The sequence below is a fragment of the Aspergillus ruber genome, assembly GCF_000600275.1.
Source record: "Aspergillus ruber CBS 135680 unplaced genomic scaffold scaffold00001, whole genome shotgun sequence".
Taxonomy (NCBI): domain Eukaryota; kingdom Fungi; phylum Ascomycota; class Eurotiomycetes; order Eurotiales; family Aspergillaceae; genus Aspergillus; species Aspergillus ruber.
In genome coordinates this window covers 984,992-1,006,049 of record NW_024467297.1, presented here as the reverse complement: position 1 = coordinate 1,006,049, position 21,058 = coordinate 984,992, and the positions used below count along the sequence as shown (strand labels likewise).

Below are 21,058 nucleotides of genomic sequence, written 5' to 3'. Positions count from 1 at the left end.
CAATGAGGCTGGCTATGCAGGCCAGGCCGTAAAAGCCAAAGCGAGTCGGTCTACGGCCGAGAGGATTTTAATTTGATTTGATTTCTCCGCTCCGCGCGATAACCTTCCAGAATGTTTGTTCATTCGACAGGAAGTGTGCCATATGGCAATGCTGTTATGGAGCTCTGTCTTGGTTGAGCTGGCATTTTTGCCCCTGCATTGTATATTGTGCTCTGTAGCTGACTGGCTGGAGCTGATTGACAAATCCAGAGCTATCGTTCGATTGCTGTGGCGATAGGATTGAAGCTATTTGAACGAGTAGTGACTGCTCCCCGTCCGAGGTTTGATGGTTTACTTTGGCTTAGCTATTTACAGCGAGGATAGCAGTCATGGAAGCTATGTCTCTTCCGTACTATGTAGCCAAAAAGCAAGTAGCATTTCGTCCGAAGCTAATGCAGTCTGGACGAAAGATGAATATGTAAACACACCAATATACCAACCCCAATAATGGACAATATACCCCCAGAAGTCTTCCTGTATGCCATTCTTTCCTTCAACAAGCACGATACTAACAACCACAGCACCGGCGCAGCCGGGGCCACATCCTTGACACCCTCCCTCTGTCGATAGAAATTCTATATCATTGCCCATCCATAGCCCTTGATACGCCCAGAGTAAATCATCCAACGAAAGGTCTAGTCCATTCCCATTAAAACCCACTTCCTTATTCAACACGGCCATCTCCTCGCCATCACAGGAGCCTTGTTTTTACCTCTACTCAATAGAACTTCCCCCTCTGCCCTCTCATTTCTCTCCTTTCCTCCCACAACCCGACTACAATCCAAGAACGCCTCCAATGCCGTACAGTACTGTCCACACAGCGACCCCGACATATCCCCCCGCTCACGACCCTTGGGCGCCGTAATCGTCCTGTTAATCAGGTACTCGTTCTGACTCGCTCACCGATTAAATCCAAACCACATTAACTGTAGCGGTGAGAGACAAGAGTTTGAAGGTGTTGTCGATGCCTGTTATGGCTTGGTCAGTTTCGGAGCGCATGCGATTCGGACGATGCGGTTCTTTAGACGAGGGGTTCGCTTGAGGGACAGAGTAGGGTTTAGGGTATCGAATGCCTACTGCTATAGCACAGAAGAAGCAAGTATCCAATCCAAGTCATTGATTCTCTATATGCTATCCAAGATGCTCAAACGCTCCAAAAACTCCTGTCGTCAAGAAAAGGGCAGACGCGAAATGAGGAAAGTATCACGCACGCAAGACTGGTATCCAAAACTGGTATCTATATCTTCAATAAACCAACAAAAACATACCCGAATGAAAACCCTGAAAGTGAAAGTGAAAGGAGAGGGAAAGGGAAGAGGCGGGACGGGTTTATGGACCACCCGGAACACTACCCTCAAATGAAATTGGTCCGCTGGTACTGGCCGGTTTCGCGCTGCGTTCTCTCAACCGTCGACCTTCCATCAAACCGCGCAGGCCGCGCTTCTGCAATCCGATGACGCTGCTGAGATCGCCAGTCCAGATCTCACCCTCCCCGTATGCATCGGTATCGTGGCGTTGGCGCTGCCGACTCACGGAGCGAGAGCGATCACCACCCATTGTGTCAGAGTCGGAGTAATCGAAGCTGGTACTCGTGGATGCAGAGGTGGAGGTGCTAGCGTTGCTGATTGAGTCTTCACGCTCGCGGGTAGCACCTTGTTCTTGACGGTGACGACGGTTCCGGCCAAAAGAGAAGCTGGTGTTGATTCGGAGGGGTGGGCCGCGAGATGGCCCACCAGAACTGCTCGACATGGAGCGGGCGGAAGTGGTTCCATGTTCCGTGTCGGAGGAGTCAGAGTTGAGGTGGCTATTCGAGGCGTTCGTTCCGGCGCCGATGGTCGCGGCATCTCCGGCTGCGGCTGCGGCGGCTGCTGTATTCACGCCGTTGAGAGCTTCGAGGGTACCGCCGATTCCGCTAGTGAAGCCGGTGCCTCGGCCGCCTCCAGCGGCCATGGCGGCGGCGTTGAATACAGCTGCGGCGTTTCGGCCGTCGAGAACCTGGTGCAGACGTTCCACGGTCGCTTCCAGGAGACCGTCTATCTGGTATGGTCGCGCCAGTTGTAGGAGGGAGCAGAGGATTTGTGGTGTGCAGAGCGATGATCCAGCTGCGGGAAGAGACGATGTGTAGAAGTAATCTACGAGGACTTGCAGTGTAAAATAGGTATGAGGGAGGTAGAGGACGCGAGGACGGGAAGTAGGAGGTAAGACATGCGCGGAGGGTATTTCGAGGTTTGCCAGCATGGCTTTGGCAGGGTCTGCATGGTTGTTGCTGACCAAGGTGGTTGCGTTTGAGTAGCTGCTATTCTGGCCGATGGACGGGGTAATCGTGATAGTCGAGTTTCGATTCCCATACACTTGAGTCGGCGGTCGGAGTGTGGCTGAATCTGAAACTCCATTGTCGCATGACTCTCGTAGTAATTGGATGAAGTACGGACCCCATCGACGCGAGAGGATGCGTGAGTTCACCGGGATGCGTTCACCACCGATAGCCTGGAGCTCCATATCCGCCATCTCTGGAAGAGACCGAGCGAGTCTGCCCAGCTCATCCGAGGCGTTTGAGAACGGCCGCCCGCCCGACGAGGTCAACTGAAGCAACTTGTGCTGCAAAGAAGCCGGAATCGCCGGGGCACTATACGACTGGTACCCGGATGTAGGAGCAACTTTGCAAGGATTGTTGTGGAGCCCAAAGGCCTCCAATTCCACCAGACACAGGTGCGAAAAGTTAATCCGGCGATGGTTGTAATCCTCCACCAGGCTGCGCTTGCGATGGCCAAGTATCACGAATGCGTTTCTTCTCGACCAAAGCATGCCCCGGTTCCAACTTCCTTGGCCAAACACCGAACCACCGGCATCGATCCGACCCCAGGTCAGGGTCCTCAAATCTAGTGCCCACAGCGCATACTCCTGCTTCGAAGAAGTGAGGTATGTACCGCTCACGACGAAATGGCCATTGATAACGCCTCCGTTGGGGAATCGCAAGCCGGGAGGGGATGCCTGGCTAGGCATGGGTTTCTCAATCAAACGACCATCCGGTAAACGGATTTGGAGCTCTAATTTGACATCCAAGAAGTTGTAGTTCGAGTATATCAGCATCGGACACCCTTCAACCTGCGAATCGTTGATCGGCTCATGCGCGTCCTTGTCCGTGCAGGCAGACCCAATTTCTGAGAGTTTTATACCAATCAATGGGGCGACCACACTTCGATATGCACCGCAGCTTCGACCCAGGAAGTTGGTGCTGGTCCATTCAAGGCTCCGGAGGTTAAAGACGCTGACCTGTTCAATGTAATGATTAGAGCTGTCCTGGCCTCCGGTCACGACCATCTCTGCACCGCCAAAGCCGTCAATATCGACCCCAATGGACCCTTGATTAGGATCTTCAGAGGAAGGATTAAAGTGGATGGCAGACCGGGGCGCATTGGCTGAAGTGAAATATGCACTGGACGGCAGTATGGTCGCACAATGCGCATATCGCCCTTGAGGCGAATCGGTTGTGGAAAGGCGCTTCCAGCTGCGAGACGGTACGTCGAATACGTGGATATCGGACATAACGACAACTTCTGGCTGCGAATCTTGTCCTCCTGGCCCATTGTTCAACGATTCCGGAGCCGGGGACATGCCACCATAGCACACCAACTTCTCATCGCCCAGGGCACAAACACTATGGAAGTATCGGGGAGGAGGAATATCGCCGGTCGCTTCGATTTTGGACCAATGGCGGCGGACCAAATCGAGTTCGTATAGATCGGACGTCAATTGCGGACGACTGCGAGAAAGAATCCGGCCACCAAAAACGTAGAGCTTGTCGCCCAGGATAGTCGTCGTCGCACCCACCAGGGGACGCGGCTCCCTGCCTGTCGTCCTGCGCACATTGCAAACCAAACCCGACAAATTGATGGGGCCCGAAGCAGAAGTGGACTGATTAAAAGCAGGCGAGTTGCCTGCGGTCGAAGGGTCGTCTCTGGCCGAATCCACCCAGCCCAAGCTCGACTGACTTCGGGACATCATCTTGACAGGCGAGACCCGACTCAATCGATTTTATTCAGTCTATTCTCTTATAACGTAGCGCGCATTCCACACTGTGATTGATAACCGAGGAAGGAGGGGACAAGTAACGAGGGACGCTCCGAAGCGAATGGACGGTAATACGGCAGTACAAATAGATGATCAATCGTGGCAAGGTTCCTGTCAGCCAAAGTCAGGGATAATCCAATAGTTTAAAATCCCCTATGAAGGAACAGCAAGGAAAGCGAGACGTGTGCTATTAATATTATTCTGATCATCCCCGCCGATAAATAAAGGCCAACGTAGAGCCGCACCGGGACGGGAAATCCAGGAGAGGAAGAGAGGGAGAACCATACCAAAAAAAAAAAAAAAAAAAAAAATTAATCCGCAATTAACGACAGTCAGTTTCTCCAATAATGCGAACAAGGAATATGGTGGTGGAAGCCACTGAAAGACGAAAGAAAAACAGCGAAAAGAGACACGGAAAAGGAGCCGTTGGGCAGAAACCTAAGGCGGTCTGTCAGATGGACTTAGCGTAAGCTGTCATTGTGCTTGTGCAGTAAGAGTATGAAATATAGTATTAATATAAGACACATACTACTCTACAAATATGAGATGCCGTGGGATGACCGACGCGGCGTTTAATTGGGGAAAAAGCAATACAAACACGGTTCGCTTGTCACTCTACATGGTGCTGGTTCCGATGGGTCTAAATATATAAGGCTACGGAGTACATATGCAGCAGAGTACACCTGTACAGAATACTGCAGGAACAGATGGAGAATGTAAATGTACAGAAGATTATATTCATAAAAGAGGTATCAATCAAATAACCTTCACAGGATTATTTCATAGCCTTTTATCTATCCATCCAATCATGATTCGTGATATATTTACTCCTTCTTGATGTTGGTGAAGCGCAGGTAACTGTCCAAAGTTAGAATCAATTGTCTTCTCCGGTAGGGAGAAAAAAGAGGACTCACGGCTTAACAGTGCGGACTTCACCGAACTTCTTCTCAGCATCCTCAGTGGAAACCGGAGGAGGAACGACAACGTCGTCACCAGGGAGCCAGTTGATGGGGCAGGTAACACCGTGCTTGTCGGTGGTCTGGAGGGCATCAATGACACGGAGGACCTCAGCGGTGTTACGGCCGGTGGAGGCGGGGTAGGACATGATGAGACGGATCTTCTTGCTGGGGTCGATGATGAAGACAGAGCGGATGGTCAGAGCCATACCCTTGGCGTCGACGTTGGTAGTGTCCTGGTAGTCAACCATGTCGTAGGCGTAGGCGACCTTGCGCTCGGCGTCGGAGATGATGGGAAACTGAAGCTTGGAGCCGGTGACCTCGTCAATGTCCTTGATCCAGGCGTGGTGAGATTCGACACCGTTGGCGCTGAGACCGATCATCTTGACGCCACGAGCAGTGAACTCGGGCTCGAGCTTGGCGAAAGCACCGAGCTCGGTGGTACAGATGGGAGTGAAGTCATCGGGGTGGGAGAAGAGGACGGTCCAGCTGTCACCAATGAAGTCATGGAAGGTGATGGGACCGTTAGAGGTCTGAGCATCGAAGTTGGGGGCAACGGAGCCGAGACGGAGGCTGCTGTCGTTAGTATGGCGTCAATGTAGCTGTGAGGACGAATTGGCACTTACGGAGCGCGTTCCTGAGCCATTGTGATTAATTGGGGTGTGTAGAGGGGTTGTAAATGGGCACAGCAAATAATAGAGGATGGTTAATGTGAAAGATGTCCAGAAGAGAACCTCCGGGATTATATAGAGAGGTATACCCCTCCACCCCTCCGGTTACCTCGAGAACCCCTCCGTCAATCACGCCATTGCCCAAAGCTGTTCGCTGATTGGCTGCCAGCCCTAGGTTCTGCCCCGCGCTTCCGCCCACTCTCGCCCACATTCATAACCAAATCACATGATGCCCCTCTACTTCTACTTTGACTGCTTGTCCTTCTTTTCTCTTGAACAATCTCTGCTTCAATCTCTCCTTACTAAAGACTCTCTTTTCGCTCTCTTTGTATACATCCTAGTTGTGATTGTATTTACAATGCCAATCTCTTCTCATCCGAACTTGTCGGCCGAGCCATCCTTCACCAGGAATAGTCGGCCGACAATAGACCAATAAAGACCGTTGGCGATGGCGCAATTGCGCCGTGAAAAGGACAAAAAACGACGGACTGAGGCATTAGGATGATCAATTATGCTATTAACTTTTATTATCTGCAGTATTACAGTTATGTATAGGAGTGATAGGAATCTAATTGTCACGTCAGGTCGAATGCGACTTTTTGGAATGCGCGTAGCTAACTCTGCTGCATGATTTGCTGCAAATAGGTCAGCGACATTTCGTTATGCATATGCACGGCGGAGGACCTACACTAGCGATTTTGCTCTTCGCACGGATCTGAGGCCCCTTCCACGCCAGCGCCCAGGGCACGAGCGTCAGCAGAATACCCTGCCGCATGTTAGCAAAAGTCCCCAGAAAAGAACGATGATCAGTCATACAATTCCTCCCAGCAAACTGGAAGCACCGGGATACGTGAGATTCGTGAACATGAAATTCGCAACCAACGGGAAGATACCAGCAAGGATGTTTCGACAGAATGACTGCGCAGCAATGGCGGAACTGGCATATCGATGGTACGTATCCGCAAGGTAGTTGAACGTGGCCAGGTAGATGGAAAAGATACCCATGGTGGCACAACCCAGGGCAAGGGTAGGCACGATCCATGGAACGGATGAGTAGGATGTCCATCCAAACCAGAAAAGACCGATAGGCATGAGGATGGATTCGACACAGGTAAAGTAGAGCCGGCCTTCTGGTGTATTTGGCATCTTGCCCAGGCGCATCGCCAGTTTCTCCTGGTAAATACTCAAAAGAGTGGCCAGGAGAGCACCAATGGACACCGCTGCGGATTGTCAGTATAAACGAAACTTGATACAAGCAGGGCCACTCACCGGAGAATACGGCGCCAATCTGTTCCACATTGAAGCCATGGTTGGTTGAAAAGACAAGAGGAATGGAACTAAAGTTCAGGTACAAGATCGCCCAGCTGAATGCGACCCAAAGGGAGAAGAAGAACACCACCGGTTCGGTGAACAAGAGATCTAGTTTTGTTAGCCATGGATTTCATGTGGATGTAGAATTGAACTTACGAAATGGCCGGTAACAAGAAATGGTGACCATTCTGACCAAGGTCTCTCGCTCCTCGTCACTCTTGACCTTCCACCGGATGCGCTGCACCCGTTGCTTTTCGCCTGAATCCTCCGCGGTGAAGACGACACCATAGTAACCTGCTTCCTCAAGCTTGTCATAATACTTGTTGAGAGCCTTGGCCTTGCCACTCAACAGCACACTACCCCGGGTCTCCTTAAGGAAGGCCAACAGAAGAACCAGAAAGATGGCGGAGGCAATGGCTTCGGAGTAGAAAATCCATCGCCAGGAAACGCGCATTTCAATGAAGCCGGAGATTAGCGGTCCCAGCCCAGTTCCAAATAGCGCGGCTCCAGAGAAGCAAGACATAGGGCCATTACGATCCTGAGCATGATAGATGTCACTAATGACGCCACCCACCATGGTCGAGAACGTTGCTAAACCAAGTTAGCCTTGTGTGACGGACAGGATTAAGATGTTACACACATCCACCAATTCCCAGGAAGAATCTCCCAACCAGCATCCCAGCATATGAATCCGTAGCACCACATCCGATCAAGCATACTACGTCCCGTCAGCAAACCTCATCCATTCAAACTCCAATGAAACACACCTGTAAAAACCAACCCACTAGCCACAAAAATCGGCCGTCGCCCATTAATCTCCGAGAACGGCGCCAACACCATCGGCGCAATACCAAACCCAAGCGTAAACAACGTAATCCCCACATTATACGCAACCTTACTAACATGCCATTTTGCCGTCAACTCCTCCGACGGCGGCGTATACTCTCCGGCCGCATACGCAGACAATGCCGTAACGCAGCACGAGATTATAGTGATAATCGTCTTGCGCGGTTTCGACCATAGGAACGGCGATGTGTATTTATTCAAGTTTGGTGGTGACGGTGGTGGTGATTGGCCGGATCGCGGGGAGGAGATCCCCATGGGGTTTGGGAGTGGGGTTTCGAAGTCAAGGTAGAGGTGTTCGATGTCTTGGTGGGATGCATCTTCGGTGGTGCTAAGGATTCCGTATTCTTTGTTATTGTTGGTTTCATGATTGACATTGGCGTTGTTTTCTAGAGTCATTGTCGTCTCCGTCTTTGGAGATGCAGTTCCGATATTTGAATCCGAAGATTGCGATATCCGAGGGTTGTCGTCCATAGTCCGCGATTCGTAATCGTGGCAATCATGAATAGAATACAGAAAAGAAAGAGGACAAATCGAGCGAGAAAAAGGAGAGATATATAGTAAACCTCTCAGGCAAGAACAAAAGAAAAAAGAAAGGGAATTAGAAATCACAAGCTGAAAGATCGAAGACGTGCTATCCTAACACTCCCCAAATTGGGGATTTGGAGACGGATAGAAATCCGGAGAGAGATCCGGTTCGAGTTCGGCTGCCGGGTAGAACTGGGGAAGTGTTGGGAGATTCATTCAGCATGAATCATTCGAGTCAAGCTTTGGACTATTTCATGACTAATTCTGGGTTTTGTTTACTGATCCGATGTTCGAGTTGGCTGCTGCTCCCGGGGAGTACTACAGAATATGGTTGATATAGAGGGCTACCGCATCCGGCCACAACTACAAGTACATATCAAGATCAACATGGAGCTCTCCAATCTGGTGCCGAATTCCGAAGCTCGGAGCATGGACAAAGACGTTTAAAGTTTTGATAAACCTGCAAGGTTCGTCCATGCGCATGCACAGATTTATAATGTCGGTAGTCTAAGGCTGTACGGAGTTCTTGTAGATCATCGTAACGGAGCGTTGTCAACGCATCGTCAAAAGGCGTACATACATATTAAAGTCAAACCGAGGGCTAGACCTTTCTTTCCGTCTCAATTGGCGGATTGATATTGCAAAGATGGTACAGTTACTGAAATGCAGCTTTTGGGTGCTTTCCAATGGAAGACTCAGTGCGGCCTGCGGTTATGCAATTCTTATATAGAATCCGGTACTTATTGGATATCATTTAGCCCTGGATCGAAAGAGTTGAGCCAAGCTCTGATGTCTGTCAATCTTGGGTTCTTTCTTTGACCTCGGGGTGTTAGAGCTTGCTTGAGGTGACAAATCCGACGGCACGGCCATGGAACGTACACTGAAAAGAATCGAGTAGTGCTCGCTGTTGAATGAGGTGTTTATAGCACTATTCGTGTATTTCAGCTTATAGTCTGCTGATGGTTATCGAGTCCAACTAGCTTGATCTTGAATATTGTTAGTCACAGCCTGGATATATATCCTGTACATCAGACCATGGTAAGTGCTCTGTGGAATGTTAAGCACCAATAGACCAGCCCTCATAATGCACAATGCTCCGATATGCTTCTCAAATACATTAGTATTCAAGTACAGAGAAACACGACTAAGTACTCCGTATATATTGACTACTGTCATCTTAAGTCACGTGCGCTCCACCCGTCGCGTTCAAAACAAAGCTTCAGATTTGCTGGAATCGGCGACGATTTGCCCAGTCCAGGACTCCTGCGTCGCTCTCGCTTTCTCTTTTTCTCTTGCGCGCTTGTCGCTGGCCCTCTTTGCTTTTTTGAGAATTTTTTCTTTATTTTTCCCCTACTTTTTCTTGGACGTATCTCCCGATTTCGCCCGTTTTCCCTTCACCATCATCTCCTCTTCCTCTCCCCGCTCGCTCCTTGTTGACTGGTGAATCAATCCATCGCCTGCGACTGTTTGATTGATTATCTGTGTTGTATCGATTTGGATAGGTTTTTATTGCTTCCGCGCGAATTTTCTAAGCTTTTTTTTTTTTTTTTTTTTTTTTTTTTTTTTTTTTTTTTTTCCCTCGGCCAACTCCAAGCGAAATCAACAAAATGCCGCCCAAGAAGCGAAAGACTTCTGACTCGCCAGAGGACAATGAGAATGGCTTGACGGCGAACCAGGTAAGCCCGCGCTAATACGGGATATGGCGATGGACAGGAGGATAGCTTCGCGGTTGTCTTTTTTTTCCCCATTCTGTTTCTTGGCTTTCCGTGATTCAAGACTATGGCCGCCCAATTCCAATATCGCTCCGGCTAACCCAATCCAGACAACGGCAGCGCCCCCAACCGGAGAGAAGAGGAAGAGAGGCCGTCCTCGCAAGTACCCCGAAAGTGCCACCCCTAAGCCTCCGCCGGGACCTAAGCGGGGTCGTGGAAGGCCTCGTAAGGACGAGTCTGCGAAAGGTTTGTATCCTTAAGAATCTGAGTGCTGGAGCGGGGGTAGATTGGAAACTAACTTGCGATTCTGAAAAGTGACAGCACCCAAACCGACGACACCAAAAGAAGGCAAGCGACCTGTTGGACGGCCGCGCAAAAACCCATTACCGAATGGAGCGGATCAGCGTGCGACCAAGTCAACATCTGTAGAAGATAAGGAGGACTCAGAGGATGAGGATGATGAGGGCCGGTCATATTGGTTGATGAAGGCTGAGCCGGAGTCGCGGCTGGAGAAGGGTGTTGATGTCAAGTTCTCGATTGATGACTTGCGCGCGGCGAGTAAGCCGGAGCCGTGGGATGGTGGGTTTACAATTGCCGTTGAATGAGTTGATTGATATACATAGCTGACATGGAATAGGTATCCGCAACCCTTCCGGTAAGGTGCCTTGAACGATGTACAACAGGCAATTGGCTTACGAGGAACAGCACGAAGACATCTTCGGGATATGAAAAAGGGCGACTTGGCTTTCTTTTATCATTCCAACTGCAAGGTTCCTGGGATTGTTGGCGTTATGGAAATTGTCCAAGAGCATTCCCCAGATGGTCTGTTTGAGAGCCTTCTCCGCACCGCAAGCACGCATACTGACCCAAGTTCCAGAATCTGCATTTGACCCCTCAAACCCCTATTACGACGAGAAATCCACCAGAGAAGACCCCAAATGGGACATCGTCCACGTCGAATTCCGACAGAAGTTCCCCGCCATGATTACACTCAACGACCTCAAAGCCCAGTCCGCACCCGGCAAACCCCTCGAGAACATGCAAACCCTCAAACAGACCCGGCTCAGCGTATCGTCCGTGACGCGCGCACAATGGAAATTCATCATGAGATTAGCCAAGGAGAAGGAAGGCGCCGGGTTACGGCAGAGTACATCGGGAGATGAAGAGGAGAGCGAGGAGTCGAGTGAACAATAAACGAGGACGCAACGCATGAAGTATTCTGGCCGATTCATATTTTGCAGCGACTCATGGGATGAGACTGGGTTATTTTTCTGTTCTTGCTTTCATTTTTTTTCATGGACATGGGTGTAATCATTTTTCTTGTACACAGTAAATGGGGTATTTTACGATTTAGGGAAATCAATTAACAATTCAACTCTTTGGAAAGACTCAACTCTAGCACAAGGAGGGTGCTTTCGACCGCAGAGCAGACATTGATGTCCTGTCTATGCCAGTTCTGAACCAGCCTGCCCCATTCCACCTCCAATGTCTCGTCGGGGGCTGTCGCAAAGCCAGCCTAGCCTCCACGCATTGCCCTGCCGCCTATAATACACTAGTACATAATGCACTCGACGAATATAAAAGAACGCGGGATCATGGGAGGTGAAGGATTCAGAAGATCACAGCATCGAAGCGGGGTTCTCTTGACGCCGGCCATGTCATTGTACAGAGATTTGTCTCGAATAGATGCGCCGTAGCCATCTTTATAGGCGTATGCTCAATCAAATTTGCAGGTAAGTCGCACTCATAATGGTACTCGGGGTGGTCGTAGACTCGAAGTTGAGAGGAGAGAAAACCCCAGAAGAGAAGGTCGATCCGACGAGGGGCACCTGGACCGCCGTATCAGCGGATTGAGACTCCATTGGACAGTCCTCTTCTATTGACCACCAGATAATACTCTGTACCCAGACAATAAATAAGTGAGTGTGAAGACCCATGAGCGGGCTTATGTTCTCCAGCGTCCGTCTCTGTGCGCGCAGTTTCCCTTCCTATCGTCATACTCTCTCCGTCACCCCATACAACAGACGTCGACTCTTCCACAGCACCCACGCCAGGATGTCGGATCTTATGCTTCCGTTGACGGCCCCGAATGGACGCCAGTATACCCAGCCTACTGGACTGTTTATTAATAATAAATTCGTTGCGTCGAAGGATGGGGATAAGTTTGCTACTATTAATCCTGCGTGGGTCGTCTTATTCTAGTATAATAAGGATGATGAAGCTAATAGAGTCAGTGATGAATCGGAAATTGCTTCCGTTTATGCGGCCGGTGAAGAAGACGTTGATATTGCCGTCAAGGCAGCCCGGAAGGCTCTCAAAGATCCCTCGTGGAAGTCATTGCCCGGCACGGATCGGGGCCGCTTGATGTCGAAACTGGCTGATCTAGTCGAGGAGCACAAAGAGACTCTCGCCACGATCGAGACGTGGGATAATGGTAGCTTTTTTGCTCCACTTCCTTTTATACCTCGTGCTAATGTATATAGGCAAACCATACGGCGAATCGCTCAACGCCGACGTAGGCGAAGTCATCAACACAATCCGCTACTACGCCGGCTGGGCCGACAAAGTCCACGGCCAAACTATCGGCACTTACCCCGAGAAACTAGCCTACACCCTACGCCAACCTATCGGTGTCGTCGCCCAGATCATCCCCTGGAACTTCCCCCTAGGCATGGCGGCCTGGAAGCTCGGCCCGGCCCTAGCATGCGGCAACACGGTCGTGTTGAAACCCGCTGAGCAAACGCCGCTGAGCATCCTCTACTTCGCCACACTGCTTGAGAAAGCAGGTTTTCCACCGGGCGTTGTGAACATTCTGAACGGTCGCGGGCGCGTCTGCGGCAGTGCACTTGTCGCCCATCCGGGTGTAGACAAGGTCGCGTTCACAGGCTCCACCCAAACAGGCCGCGAGATCATGAAAATGGCCGCAGGCACAATGAAGAACATCACCCTAGAGACAGGAGGTAAATCACCGCTAATCGTCTTTGACGACGCAGACCTCGAACAAGCAGCCAAATGGGCGCATCTAGGAATCATGTACAACCAAGGCCAAGTCTGCACCGCGACCTCGCGGGTGCTCGTCCACGACTCTGTCTATGATGAATTCGTCACACTCTTCAAGCAGGCCATGGCATCTACCAACAAGGTTGGCGATCCCTTCGCCGACGATACCTTCCAAGGTCCCCAGGTCACCCAGGCCCAATACGAGCGCGTGCTCGAGTACATCGAAGCCGGGAAGAAAGAAGGCGCTACGCTGGTCGCGGGAGGCGAACCAGTCAAGAACGTTGCGGGAGGAAAGGGCTTCTTCATCGCCCCCACCATCTTCACTAACGTGAAAGATAATATGCGAATTTACCGCGAGGAAGTCTTCGGCCCATTTGTTGTAATTTCTAGCTTCATTACTGAGGAGGAGGCGCTTGAGCGCGCTAATGATACTAGCTACGGTCTTGGTGCTGCGCTATTTACGAAGGATATTGCGCGCGCGCACCGGGTCGCGTCTGATATCGAGGCTGGAATGGTTTGGATCAATAGTAGTAATGATAGTGACTTCCGGGTGCCGTTTGGGGGTGTTAAGCAGAGTGGGATTGGTCGGGAGCTTGGGGAGGCTGGGCTTGAGGCGTATACGCAGACGAAGGCAATTCATGTGAATTTGGGGTCGAGGCTGTAGCTGCACAAGAAATGTTTCTGTTAGGTAGTCATACTCATTGAGAATATACAAACAGACCATGTTAACGCTAAGCTAGTATCAAATGAACGAGACTGACAACCAAATAACCTAACCATACAATCTTATTTGTAAAGAAATCTGTGCATCACGCCCATACAACAATCCCAGCCAAAGGTCCACTACCACGGCCTTGACATAACCCACTTCGCCCAAATCCAAGCTTGGTCACTATTGATTCTAACCCCATCATCACCCAACTCATCAACCGTCCTCGCCCTCAACTCCCCCGGCGTAATGCCCAACCAATTAACCCGACCGTTACCATGTTCATAATCCCGCCCAGGCATCCGAGAATAGTTAACATGTACCAAGCTCACACGTTGCAAGACGGCCATTTCATAACGCAGGACTGATAGCACGTCTTTCCACCGCCCGTCTAGGAGGTGGACGGTGTGTAGTTTGAACTCGCGGAGGCGGTGGCTGTGGCGCCGGATGATGGAGGTGAGGTCTTCTGCGTTCATTATCCAGCTTTCTAGGCTGAGGGTGTGGAGGCGGGGGAAATGGAGGGTTGAGGGGATGACGTGGTCTATAGGGAGGGGTTGGTAAGTTAGAGAGGATAGGTGGAGGGAGGTTAGGTTTGCGGCGGCGTTGAAGAAGGCGTGGAACTGGGTGGACAGGGCTCTTATGTTGGTGTTTGCGTCGGTCATGGGGTCGAAAGTGATGTCTAGGCTTGTCAGTCGTGAAGCTATGGCGGGAAATAGCGTGGACGGGACTTGTAATAGCTTTGTTGTCATCTTGCGGGTGATGGTGTGGGTGTGCGGTGTGTAAAATTGGATTGGTTTGCAGGGGGATTCTGATAGAGCGATGCCCAAGTTGGTGATTGCGCGGGTGCATGCTGTCTCCCAATCTAGGACTACCGTCCCCTCTAAAGGGCCTCCGCGAATGCATTTTTCCAAGTTTTCGTCCGTTTTGTCTACCAGCCGCAGTAACTTGACCTGCTTCAGTGACGTAAATGAAGAAAATGCGCGTTGTAAAAGCGCCTGGTCACGGTTTATTCTCGTCAGGGAGTTCTGGTCCTTCAAACGACTGCGTAACACAGGAATTGGAACACGGTACTCGTCAATGCCGACACCACTCAGAACCTGCGGCCAGCCTATTTAATGTTTATCAGCGCCGTTTCTCTTCACGGGTGTATGCAGGTAGTACCGCTTCCTTGGTAAAATGGTCGCACCATATACGTAAAATGTCGGACATAACAGGCCAGCTGCATGTCCAGCAAATGCTCCAACCGCCTGAAACCTTCTTCAGAGAAACGGACAACAAAGCGAGAAAACTTTTGGGGCGTGCCGATGCGCATGAACCGTTTGTTGACGAGTCGGAATCTGTCCAGATCGCTATTGGCTTCCGAGGGCAAGCCCCTAGTAGAGCTACTCAGAGTGTACGGAGCAGTTAAGCCCGGCAGAAAGTTAAACGGCCGCGGCTCTGGTCTCAACAGAAACGAGAGAATTTCGCTGAGCAGTTCATCTGCCAAGTCCTCAATGTGCCGTGGTCTGTCCATTGCTTTCGCGCATTCAGACAATCGCATGTCCTAACTTCTTTGACTGCTCGCAACGACATGGAACCAAGGGCAAAAGAAAATGGGGGGAATTGGCCTTGATTTGATGCAGGTTGGGTTTTCAGGTGTTGAAAAAGAAATGAGGACAATGTGGTGCAGCGAAAAAAATATAAAAGGTTAAGTGGAAAAAAGCAACAAGAACACCAACAAGAAATAACAATGTTCAACAGTAACCAACAAAAGTGACACATCCCCTCTCATCTTCTGCGCCTGCATGTACACTGCATATCGGTAAGAACCCTCTAGATTCTGAACCAACAGATAGCGCGCTTGCAGTCCGGTTTGCTATGTCTGACAACAAACGGCATTCCGAAGCGTCCCGCCCAGAAAAATCCCATACAGTTTGCCATCAAATCCATACACTGTGAGCTGCAGTCATGGTTATACGTGTTCAGGGGCTTCACCGTCATCATAAGCAGAAGAGAATGGTGGATTGGTTGAGAGATGGCGTCTAGAGATCACATGATTGATTTTGCATGCGGGTTATCCAGTGCGAACCTGCAGGAGGTGCCAGGGAAAATGCAGATGTTTCATACTGAATGGACAGCGCGATGGTGGCTGGCAGAGGAGTAGCAAGAACGCGGGATGATAATGCAATGGCAACCACAAGTCAGATAGACGCCAGCTGCAAGTTAGCCCCGCTAGCGAAGAATTATAATGGGGGTTCAATTCGATAGCAGGCAATGATTCGGTGATTTTGCGTTTTAAACTCCGCGAATAACATGAAACGCGCCGGCGAGAGTGTTGACTATGCAGAACTGGATCAGAATGGCTCCATGGCCAATCATCGCCGGTGAAAAGGCCGGAAGGAAGGGATCAACACATTGTCGAGCAGGCCCAGGCGATATCGAAGGAACAAACAGTAAAAGCCCCAGTATTTGCGGCCCAATTCCAATGATTTAATATTCCGATACAAACTACAGGAGAACGGGCTCTCAATTTGTCCCGTTGAAGAGACTGTTGGTAATGGATGCACGTCGATGCACCGTCGGCGGCACCGGCCCATTTTGCTTTTTGCACGCAGCCATGCTGTGAGATTTCAGGGATCAATAAGTGGTTTGTTGTCACGCCTACTCATGTTTGTAGTTCATTTGGTATGAACCAAGATCGAGGCTGCTGAGTGCAAGCGAAATCATTAACATAAAGCTCACCGCTGGATCAATCGATTAGTTGTAGAACAAACTACATTGAAGCCATATTCATCCGTCGCCGTCTGATATCCGTACTGCTTAACTTTGATGCGAGACTCTCAGTCTCGGATGCTGGAACCTCACCCGACTGGAGCACATCGACCTCAAACACTTCGAGGCTCTTCCAACCTTTCTTTGTACGCTCGTCATTGACAGCAGAGCCGCCAGACCGAGTCTCTTTTGAGACAATGAGGGCGCTGATACTCTCTTCAGTGATCGTAGGTCCGAACATGTCAGATATTTCCACGAGTTTGAGGACCAAGCCTGGCTGAAGCTTGATTAAAATATACTTTCCATTCGGTCCCGGTTGCGACACTCGTTGGATGCTGGGTGCACTCTTCTCGGGGGGTCTGAAATCGATGATCGCGGACAGAAAAGAACCGGTACTCTGGCACCGTTCTTCCCAACTTTCAAGAAATTCTGCATATTTCTTGTTCACTAACAACTCCTCCCCCGTCACTCCCACGGAGAGTAATCTTTCTCTGGTCGAGTCTGCACTCTGAATGGGCTCCAAGGCCAGTGCAGTGGCCGTGAGTAACAACTTGTGTCCTAAATGGACGTGGTCGAAAGTGCCCCCTACAATAGTCGAATAATGTGCGACAGATGGCGGTTTATCGTCCAATTCCAGAAGCGATTCGGATGGCGTCTTTTCCGGTCCTCCTGGAATTGGATGTAGATTTCCGGCTGCGGAATTCTTGGATTGGGAGTAGATACTACTGAAGGTCGTGGCCAAATTTTGACCCCTGGCATTATCTGGGTAGAAGATCCAGTCCCATGGCCGACCAGAGCTTGCCAGCGTATGTAAATTGAGAATAGGGCCATGTTGTGAGTTCCGAGGCGCCTCCTCGGATATCGGACCAGGAGCGGGGTTGAAGTCCAGAAAGACCACTCGTACATCGACACCACCTGGTAAGTCTAGTTCAATCTTTTGTTCCGCGCAGACAATGCCAATGACTTTATAGATGTCTGACAGTAAGCGCTGAAGAGACCCAAAGATCCGCGTCCGGGGCAAACAGGTCGGAGAAAGTAGTCCGGGTACGCAGATTGCAACATCTAGTATTGCAATATGATTGGCACTTTTGAGACTTCGAGGGAGCTTGGAGCATGCCGCAGAAATAGAAGGTCTATACACCTCCTGAAGCTGTTCAGATGAAGCCGAAGGCGAGGGAGGGAGCAGCAACAGGGCGGAAGGAGGACTGATACGATCAGGATCCATGTTGTTGATAGTGTTCTATGAGACCAGCACAGTACAGATGCAATAGAATAGCCAGACACAAGCAAATCCAAATAAAATAGAAGTCGAAGTTGGGAGAGAAAGAGAAAGTGAAGTCGAGGTCATCCAGAACAGAGTGCTGACTCAGCGGCACATGACGGTCGCTCTGGATAGCCTCATCTCCAGCCCGTGTCGTCTCCCTCTTCTGCCCGATGCCATTCGGATCCTCACAGGCATCGCTGTCTCTTACACGCGCTGCACAATGTTCTGGTGAGCCGCTAGTTTCTATCCAGGGCATGAACCATTTCTCCCTTGCCAGCAACTAGGATTGTGGTGCGAATCCGAGTCTCCAGTGAGTGCCCGTATGCGAAGGGCTCTGGGAATCCCACCGTCTCCCTCTACAGGACCAACAACTGGACCAGCATAAGGAGAACTGTGAGCTTTTCCAAAGATTTTTACTCGGCAGTTTATTCTGCTTGAACGCTTTCATACAGCTCCCCCGGCCTTCAGTTCCACATACGATGTCCAACCCCGCGCAGCCCTTCGAGTCTTCCCGACGAACGAGCACCATCGGGCGCCAGCCAGAAGAGCTTCATATTCCATCGTCATCAGGTATGGCGAATGCAAATTTCAACCGGCAGTCAATGGTCCTCGATTTCCACCCGCCCCCCGATCCAGCTTCCAACAACCATGTGCCTGCGATCAATGTCCACCAACCCTCGAATGCTCAGTATGGCGGAGCGAACGCCGGCAGCGCTGGCACTGCTCCAGTGCCGGGGGCGCTCCAGCCAGGGAATATGAACCGACCTCCAGCAATGTCAATGAACACAGCGCCATCCGTACTACCCACGTTACCCCAGTTGTCGACGCAGTTCCCGCCGCAGCAACAGCAACAACAACAACAACAGCAACAGCAACAGCAACAGCAGCAGCAGCAACCTACCACCCCTCGCTCAAGCATCAGCACGTCGAACTCCCATAGCTATTCTAGGTCCAGCCCGTCGAATTTCGACCAATCTAGATACAGACAGCATGCGACATCAGATCCATCCAAATACGCATCGCCTCCGGGACCCGGGTATCCACCGCAAACGCCGCAGGGACCGAAATACTCTCCTTTGGGGCTAGCTGATATTCGACCTCCACCAGACCTATTCGGCGACCAGATTACAAGCCCAGGCGGGAACCAATTCAATGGAGGAGACGCTCAGGTACCAACAAACAGCAATTATATAGCACCCTGGCCTATCTACGCGGTGGATTGGTGTAAATGGCCGCTCTCCGGCTCAAACTATTTTGGGGGCAAGATTGCACTGGGAAGCTATCTGGAAGACAATCACAACTATGTATGTTATTGCTGGTTTTTTCTTTTATCCCATCTACTGACTAAGATATAGATACAAATTGTCGACACGCACTGGACACAGCCAGACCCAGATACACCTGATGCCCTAAATGGGGAAATCAAACTGGAGTATACGAAGACGGCAGAAGCTATGCATTCATACCCGGTTACGCGAATCCTCTGGGAACCCCCTTCGTCACAGAAGCAAACGACCGATTTGCTAGCGACGTCAGGAGACCACCTACGCTTGTGGTCGCTACCCTCGCCGCAGTCATTGCATACAAACTCGATCACGCGGTCCGCCAATCAACGGGATCTTCCCACGGCAAAACTGTCACCGTTGGCATTGCTGTCGAATTCGAAGTCCCCCGAGCATACTGCACCGATTACGTCTCTCGACTGGAACACCATTTCCCCGAGTTTGATAATCACGTCCAGCATTGACACGACCTGTACCATCTGGGATATCCCCACACTCACAGCAAAGACACAATTAATTGCACATGATAAAGAGGTGTACGATGTTCGGTTCTGTGCCAACAGCGTTGATGTGTTTGTCAGCTGCGGAGCCGATGGTAGCGTGCGCATGTTCGATCTGCGTAGTCTCGAGCATAGTACTATCATCTACGAACCAACAGAGAAGAATGAAAAGGGTAAGCTTTATTACCTTTTCCCAACCGAGTGAATGCACCGACGCTGACCTATATAGTCGCGAGTCCTGGAAATGGCAGTCCATCGGCGCCTCATAATCCCCCACCATTGCTGCGTATTGCAGGTAAGACTCGATTATCAACGTGAAATTGCAGAACAGCCTAACTAATAAATAAAGCTTCCCCTCACGACTCCCATCTTCTTGCCACCTTTTCTCAAGACTCCAACGTCGTTCGTGTATTAGATGTACGACAACCGGGTCAAGCTCTTCTAGAGCTCAAGGGCCACTCATCACCCCTCAACTGCGTTGAATGGTCACCCAACCGCCGCGGAGTGCTGGCATCCGGGGCGGATGACTCTATGGTTCTACTATGGGACCTAATCAACCAACACAACGCTGCACCCGTTCCAACCACAAACCCCAACCCTATCCCAGCACCCAACCCCAACCAGCGGGCACCGGCTACCACCACCGAACGGGGTCCAGCAGCAGCATTTCAGTGTGATTATGAGATCTCAAACATCAGCTGGTCGCCCCAGGGCGGGACTACCGGTTCTGGCCATCCGCGCGATTGGCTGGGTGTTTGTGGTGGGAGAGGGATTTGGGGTGTTGGACTTTAATTTTCTTTTCAATTTCCCCTTACGGTTGCAAATGGGTCATTTTCTTTTCTTGAAAATTTGGGTTCTTTTTCATCTTCTCTATCTCTGTTCTCTTGTTTATTCCCCTATGGGTATTATCATGCAAAGCTGGCCATGAATGAATGAATGATGTATAAAGCCTGAATGCATATCTTTTTCTTTCTAGTTAGAAATAGACCAAAAAAATAAAAAGCCTTGGCTTTGAAGTACAAGATACAAGCTATTTAGGACACACGTGACAGCAAACCCCCTTAACAACACCGGATGAACAATTTGAATCTACTCACATATCATTCATACCTTGAAATACCAAAGACTTCTCATATCATTTCACCAATACGATACCCGACATGGCATCAAGGGAAGAAGACCACACTCCATACCCATCCACACCCCCAACCAACCCGAGCCAAAACCCTTCATCTCTTCCCTGAAAAGACAATATACCGATACCCCATATCCCTAACAATCAAAGCCCTTAGCCCCATCCGCCCATGGAAAGGCAGCGTCCTCATGCTAACAGACCGACTATGCGTCGAGTACGGATCCCGAGTCCATTCTTCCATCCGTCATGCATTTTATAGCGCAGAACACATCAATCCCAGTTCCT

General features: G+C 50.4%; 9 protein-coding genes across 9 annotated transcripts; 4 read left to right on the top strand and 5 right to left on the bottom strand.

The window, feature by feature from the left end:
• Positions 1-1,140: 1,140 nt before the first annotated feature.
• Positions 1,141-4,380, bottom strand: EURHEDRAFT_407742 (putative regulatory protein Ral2). Its single transcript, XM_040780649.1, has one exon. It carries the CDS (start codon positions 4,042-4,044, stop codon positions 1,369-1,371), a length of 2,676 nt encoding a protein of 891 aa, XP_040643435.1. The 5' UTR covers positions 4,045-4,380; the 3' UTR covers positions 1,141-1,368.
• Positions 4,381-4,934: 554 nt separating this feature from the next.
• EURHEDRAFT_398906 (peroxiredoxin) lies at positions 4,935-5,712 on the bottom strand (the record flags this gene model as incomplete). Its single annotated transcript, XM_040779884.1, has 3 exons — positions 4,935-4,968; positions 5,025-5,639; positions 5,693-5,712. The coding sequence occupies 3 exons, from the start codon at positions 5,710-5,712 to the stop codon at positions 4,935-4,937; spliced, it is 669 nt and encodes a 222-aa protein (XP_040643434.1).
• A 585-nt stretch (positions 5,713-6,297) lies between these two features.
• On the bottom strand, positions 6,298-8,473 carry EURHEDRAFT_407740 (MFS transporter). Its single transcript, XM_040780648.1, has 5 exons — positions 7,816-8,473; positions 7,689-7,766; positions 7,205-7,639; positions 7,007-7,156; positions 6,298-6,957 (listed from the first exon to the last, which is right to left on the bottom strand). The coding sequence occupies exons 1-5, from the start codon at positions 8,363-8,365 to the stop codon at positions 6,548-6,550; spliced, it is 1,623 nt and encodes a 540-aa protein (XP_040643433.1). The 5' UTR covers positions 8,366-8,473; the 3' UTR covers positions 6,298-6,547.
• A 1,024-nt stretch (positions 8,474-9,497) lies between these two features.
• On the top strand, positions 9,498-10,095 carry EURHEDRAFT_407738 (uncharacterized protein). The gene is made up of 2 exons (XM_040780647.1): positions 9,498-9,975; positions 9,996-10,095. The coding sequence occupies exon 1, from the start codon at positions 9,504-9,506 to the stop codon at positions 9,861-9,863; it is 360 nt and encodes a 119-aa protein (XP_040643432.1). The 5' UTR covers positions 9,498-9,503; the 3' UTR covers positions 9,864-9,975; positions 9,996-10,095.
• Positions 9,988-11,585, top strand: EURHEDRAFT_407737 (EVE domain-containing protein). Its single transcript, XM_040780646.1, has 6 exons — positions 9,988-10,095; positions 10,242-10,377; positions 10,447-10,710; positions 10,769-10,786; positions 10,837-10,953; positions 11,009-11,585. The coding sequence occupies exons 1-6, from the start codon at positions 10,027-10,029 to the stop codon at positions 11,323-11,325; spliced, it is 921 nt and encodes a 306-aa protein (XP_040643431.1). The 5' UTR covers positions 9,988-10,026; the 3' UTR covers positions 11,326-11,585.
• A 601-nt stretch (positions 11,586-12,186) lies between these two features.
• On the top strand, positions 12,187-13,795 carry EURHEDRAFT_373657 (aldehyde dehydrogenase family protein; the record flags this gene model as incomplete). Its single annotated transcript, XM_040778553.1, has 3 exons — positions 12,187-12,314; positions 12,366-12,565; positions 12,615-13,795. 3 exons carry the CDS (start codon positions 12,187-12,189, stop codon positions 13,793-13,795), a joined length of 1,509 nt encoding a protein of 502 aa, XP_040643430.1.
• Positions 13,796-13,974: 179 nt separating this feature from the next.
• Positions 13,975-15,353, bottom strand: EURHEDRAFT_398902 (F-box domain protein; the record flags this gene model as incomplete). Its single annotated transcript, XM_040779883.1, has 2 exons — positions 13,975-14,948; positions 15,002-15,353. 2 exons carry the CDS (start codon positions 15,351-15,353, stop codon positions 13,975-13,977), a joined length of 1,326 nt encoding a protein of 441 aa, XP_040643429.1.
• A 744-nt stretch (positions 15,354-16,097) lies between these two features.
• EURHEDRAFT_28272 (putative pantetheine-phosphate adenylyltransferase) lies at positions 16,098-17,899 on the bottom strand. Its single transcript, XM_040778198.1, has one exon. The coding sequence runs from the start codon at positions 17,814-17,816 to the stop codon at positions 16,593-16,595; it is 1,224 nt and encodes a 407-aa protein (XP_040643428.1). The 5' UTR covers positions 17,817-17,899; the 3' UTR covers positions 16,098-16,592.
• Positions 17,900-18,334: 435 nt separating this feature from the next.
• On the top strand, positions 18,335-20,430 carry EURHEDRAFT_398900 (WD repeat protein; the record flags this gene model as incomplete). Its single annotated transcript, XM_040779882.1, has 4 exons — positions 18,335-19,159; positions 19,211-19,811; positions 19,868-19,933; positions 19,988-20,430. 4 exons carry the CDS (start codon positions 18,335-18,337, stop codon positions 20,428-20,430), a joined length of 1,935 nt encoding a protein of 644 aa, XP_040643427.1.
• Between the last annotated feature and the right edge of the window lie 628 nt (positions 20,431-21,058).

What these genes read in the sequence shown, in the direction of transcription:
- EURHEDRAFT_407742 (XM_040780649.1), bottom strand. Translation starts at nt 4,044, where the DNA reads ATGATGTCCCGAAGTCAGTCGAGCTTGGGCTGGGTGGATTCGGCCAGA.
- EURHEDRAFT_407737 (XM_040780646.1), top strand. Translation starts at nt 10,027, where the DNA reads ATGCCGCCCAAGAAGCGAAAGACTTCTGACTCGCCAGAGGACAATGAG. An exon ending in ATGGCTTGACGGCGAACCAG is followed by an intron (nt 10,096 to 10,241) that starts GTAAGCCCGCGC and finishes AACCCAATCCAG; the next exon opens with ACAACGGCAGCGCCCCCAAC. An exon ending in TAAGGACGAGTCTGCGAAAG is followed by an intron (nt 10,378 to 10,446) that starts GTTTGTATCCTT and finishes GATTCTGAAAAG; the next exon opens with TGACAGCACCCAAACCGACG.
- EURHEDRAFT_407738 (XM_040780647.1), top strand. Translation starts at nt 9,504, where the DNA reads ATGCACAATGCTCCGATATGCTTCTCAAATACATTAGTATTCAAGTAC.
- EURHEDRAFT_28272 (XM_040778198.1), bottom strand. Translation starts at nt 17,816, where the DNA reads ATGGATCCTGATCGTATCAGTCCTCCTTCCGCCCTGTTGCTGCTCCCT.
- EURHEDRAFT_407740 (XM_040780648.1), bottom strand. Translation starts at nt 8,365, where the DNA reads ATGGACGACAACCCTCGGATATCGCAATCTTCGGATTCAAATATCGGA. An exon ending in CTTCCTGGGAATTGGTGGAT is followed by an intron (nt 7,640 to 7,688) that starts GTGTGTAACATC and finishes AACTTGGTTTAG; the next exon opens with CAACGTTCTCGACCATGGTG. An exon ending in GATTGGCGCCGTATTCTCCG is followed by an intron (nt 6,958 to 7,006) that starts GTGAGTGGCCCT and finishes GACAATCCGCAG; the next exon opens with CGGTGTCCATTGGTGCTCTC.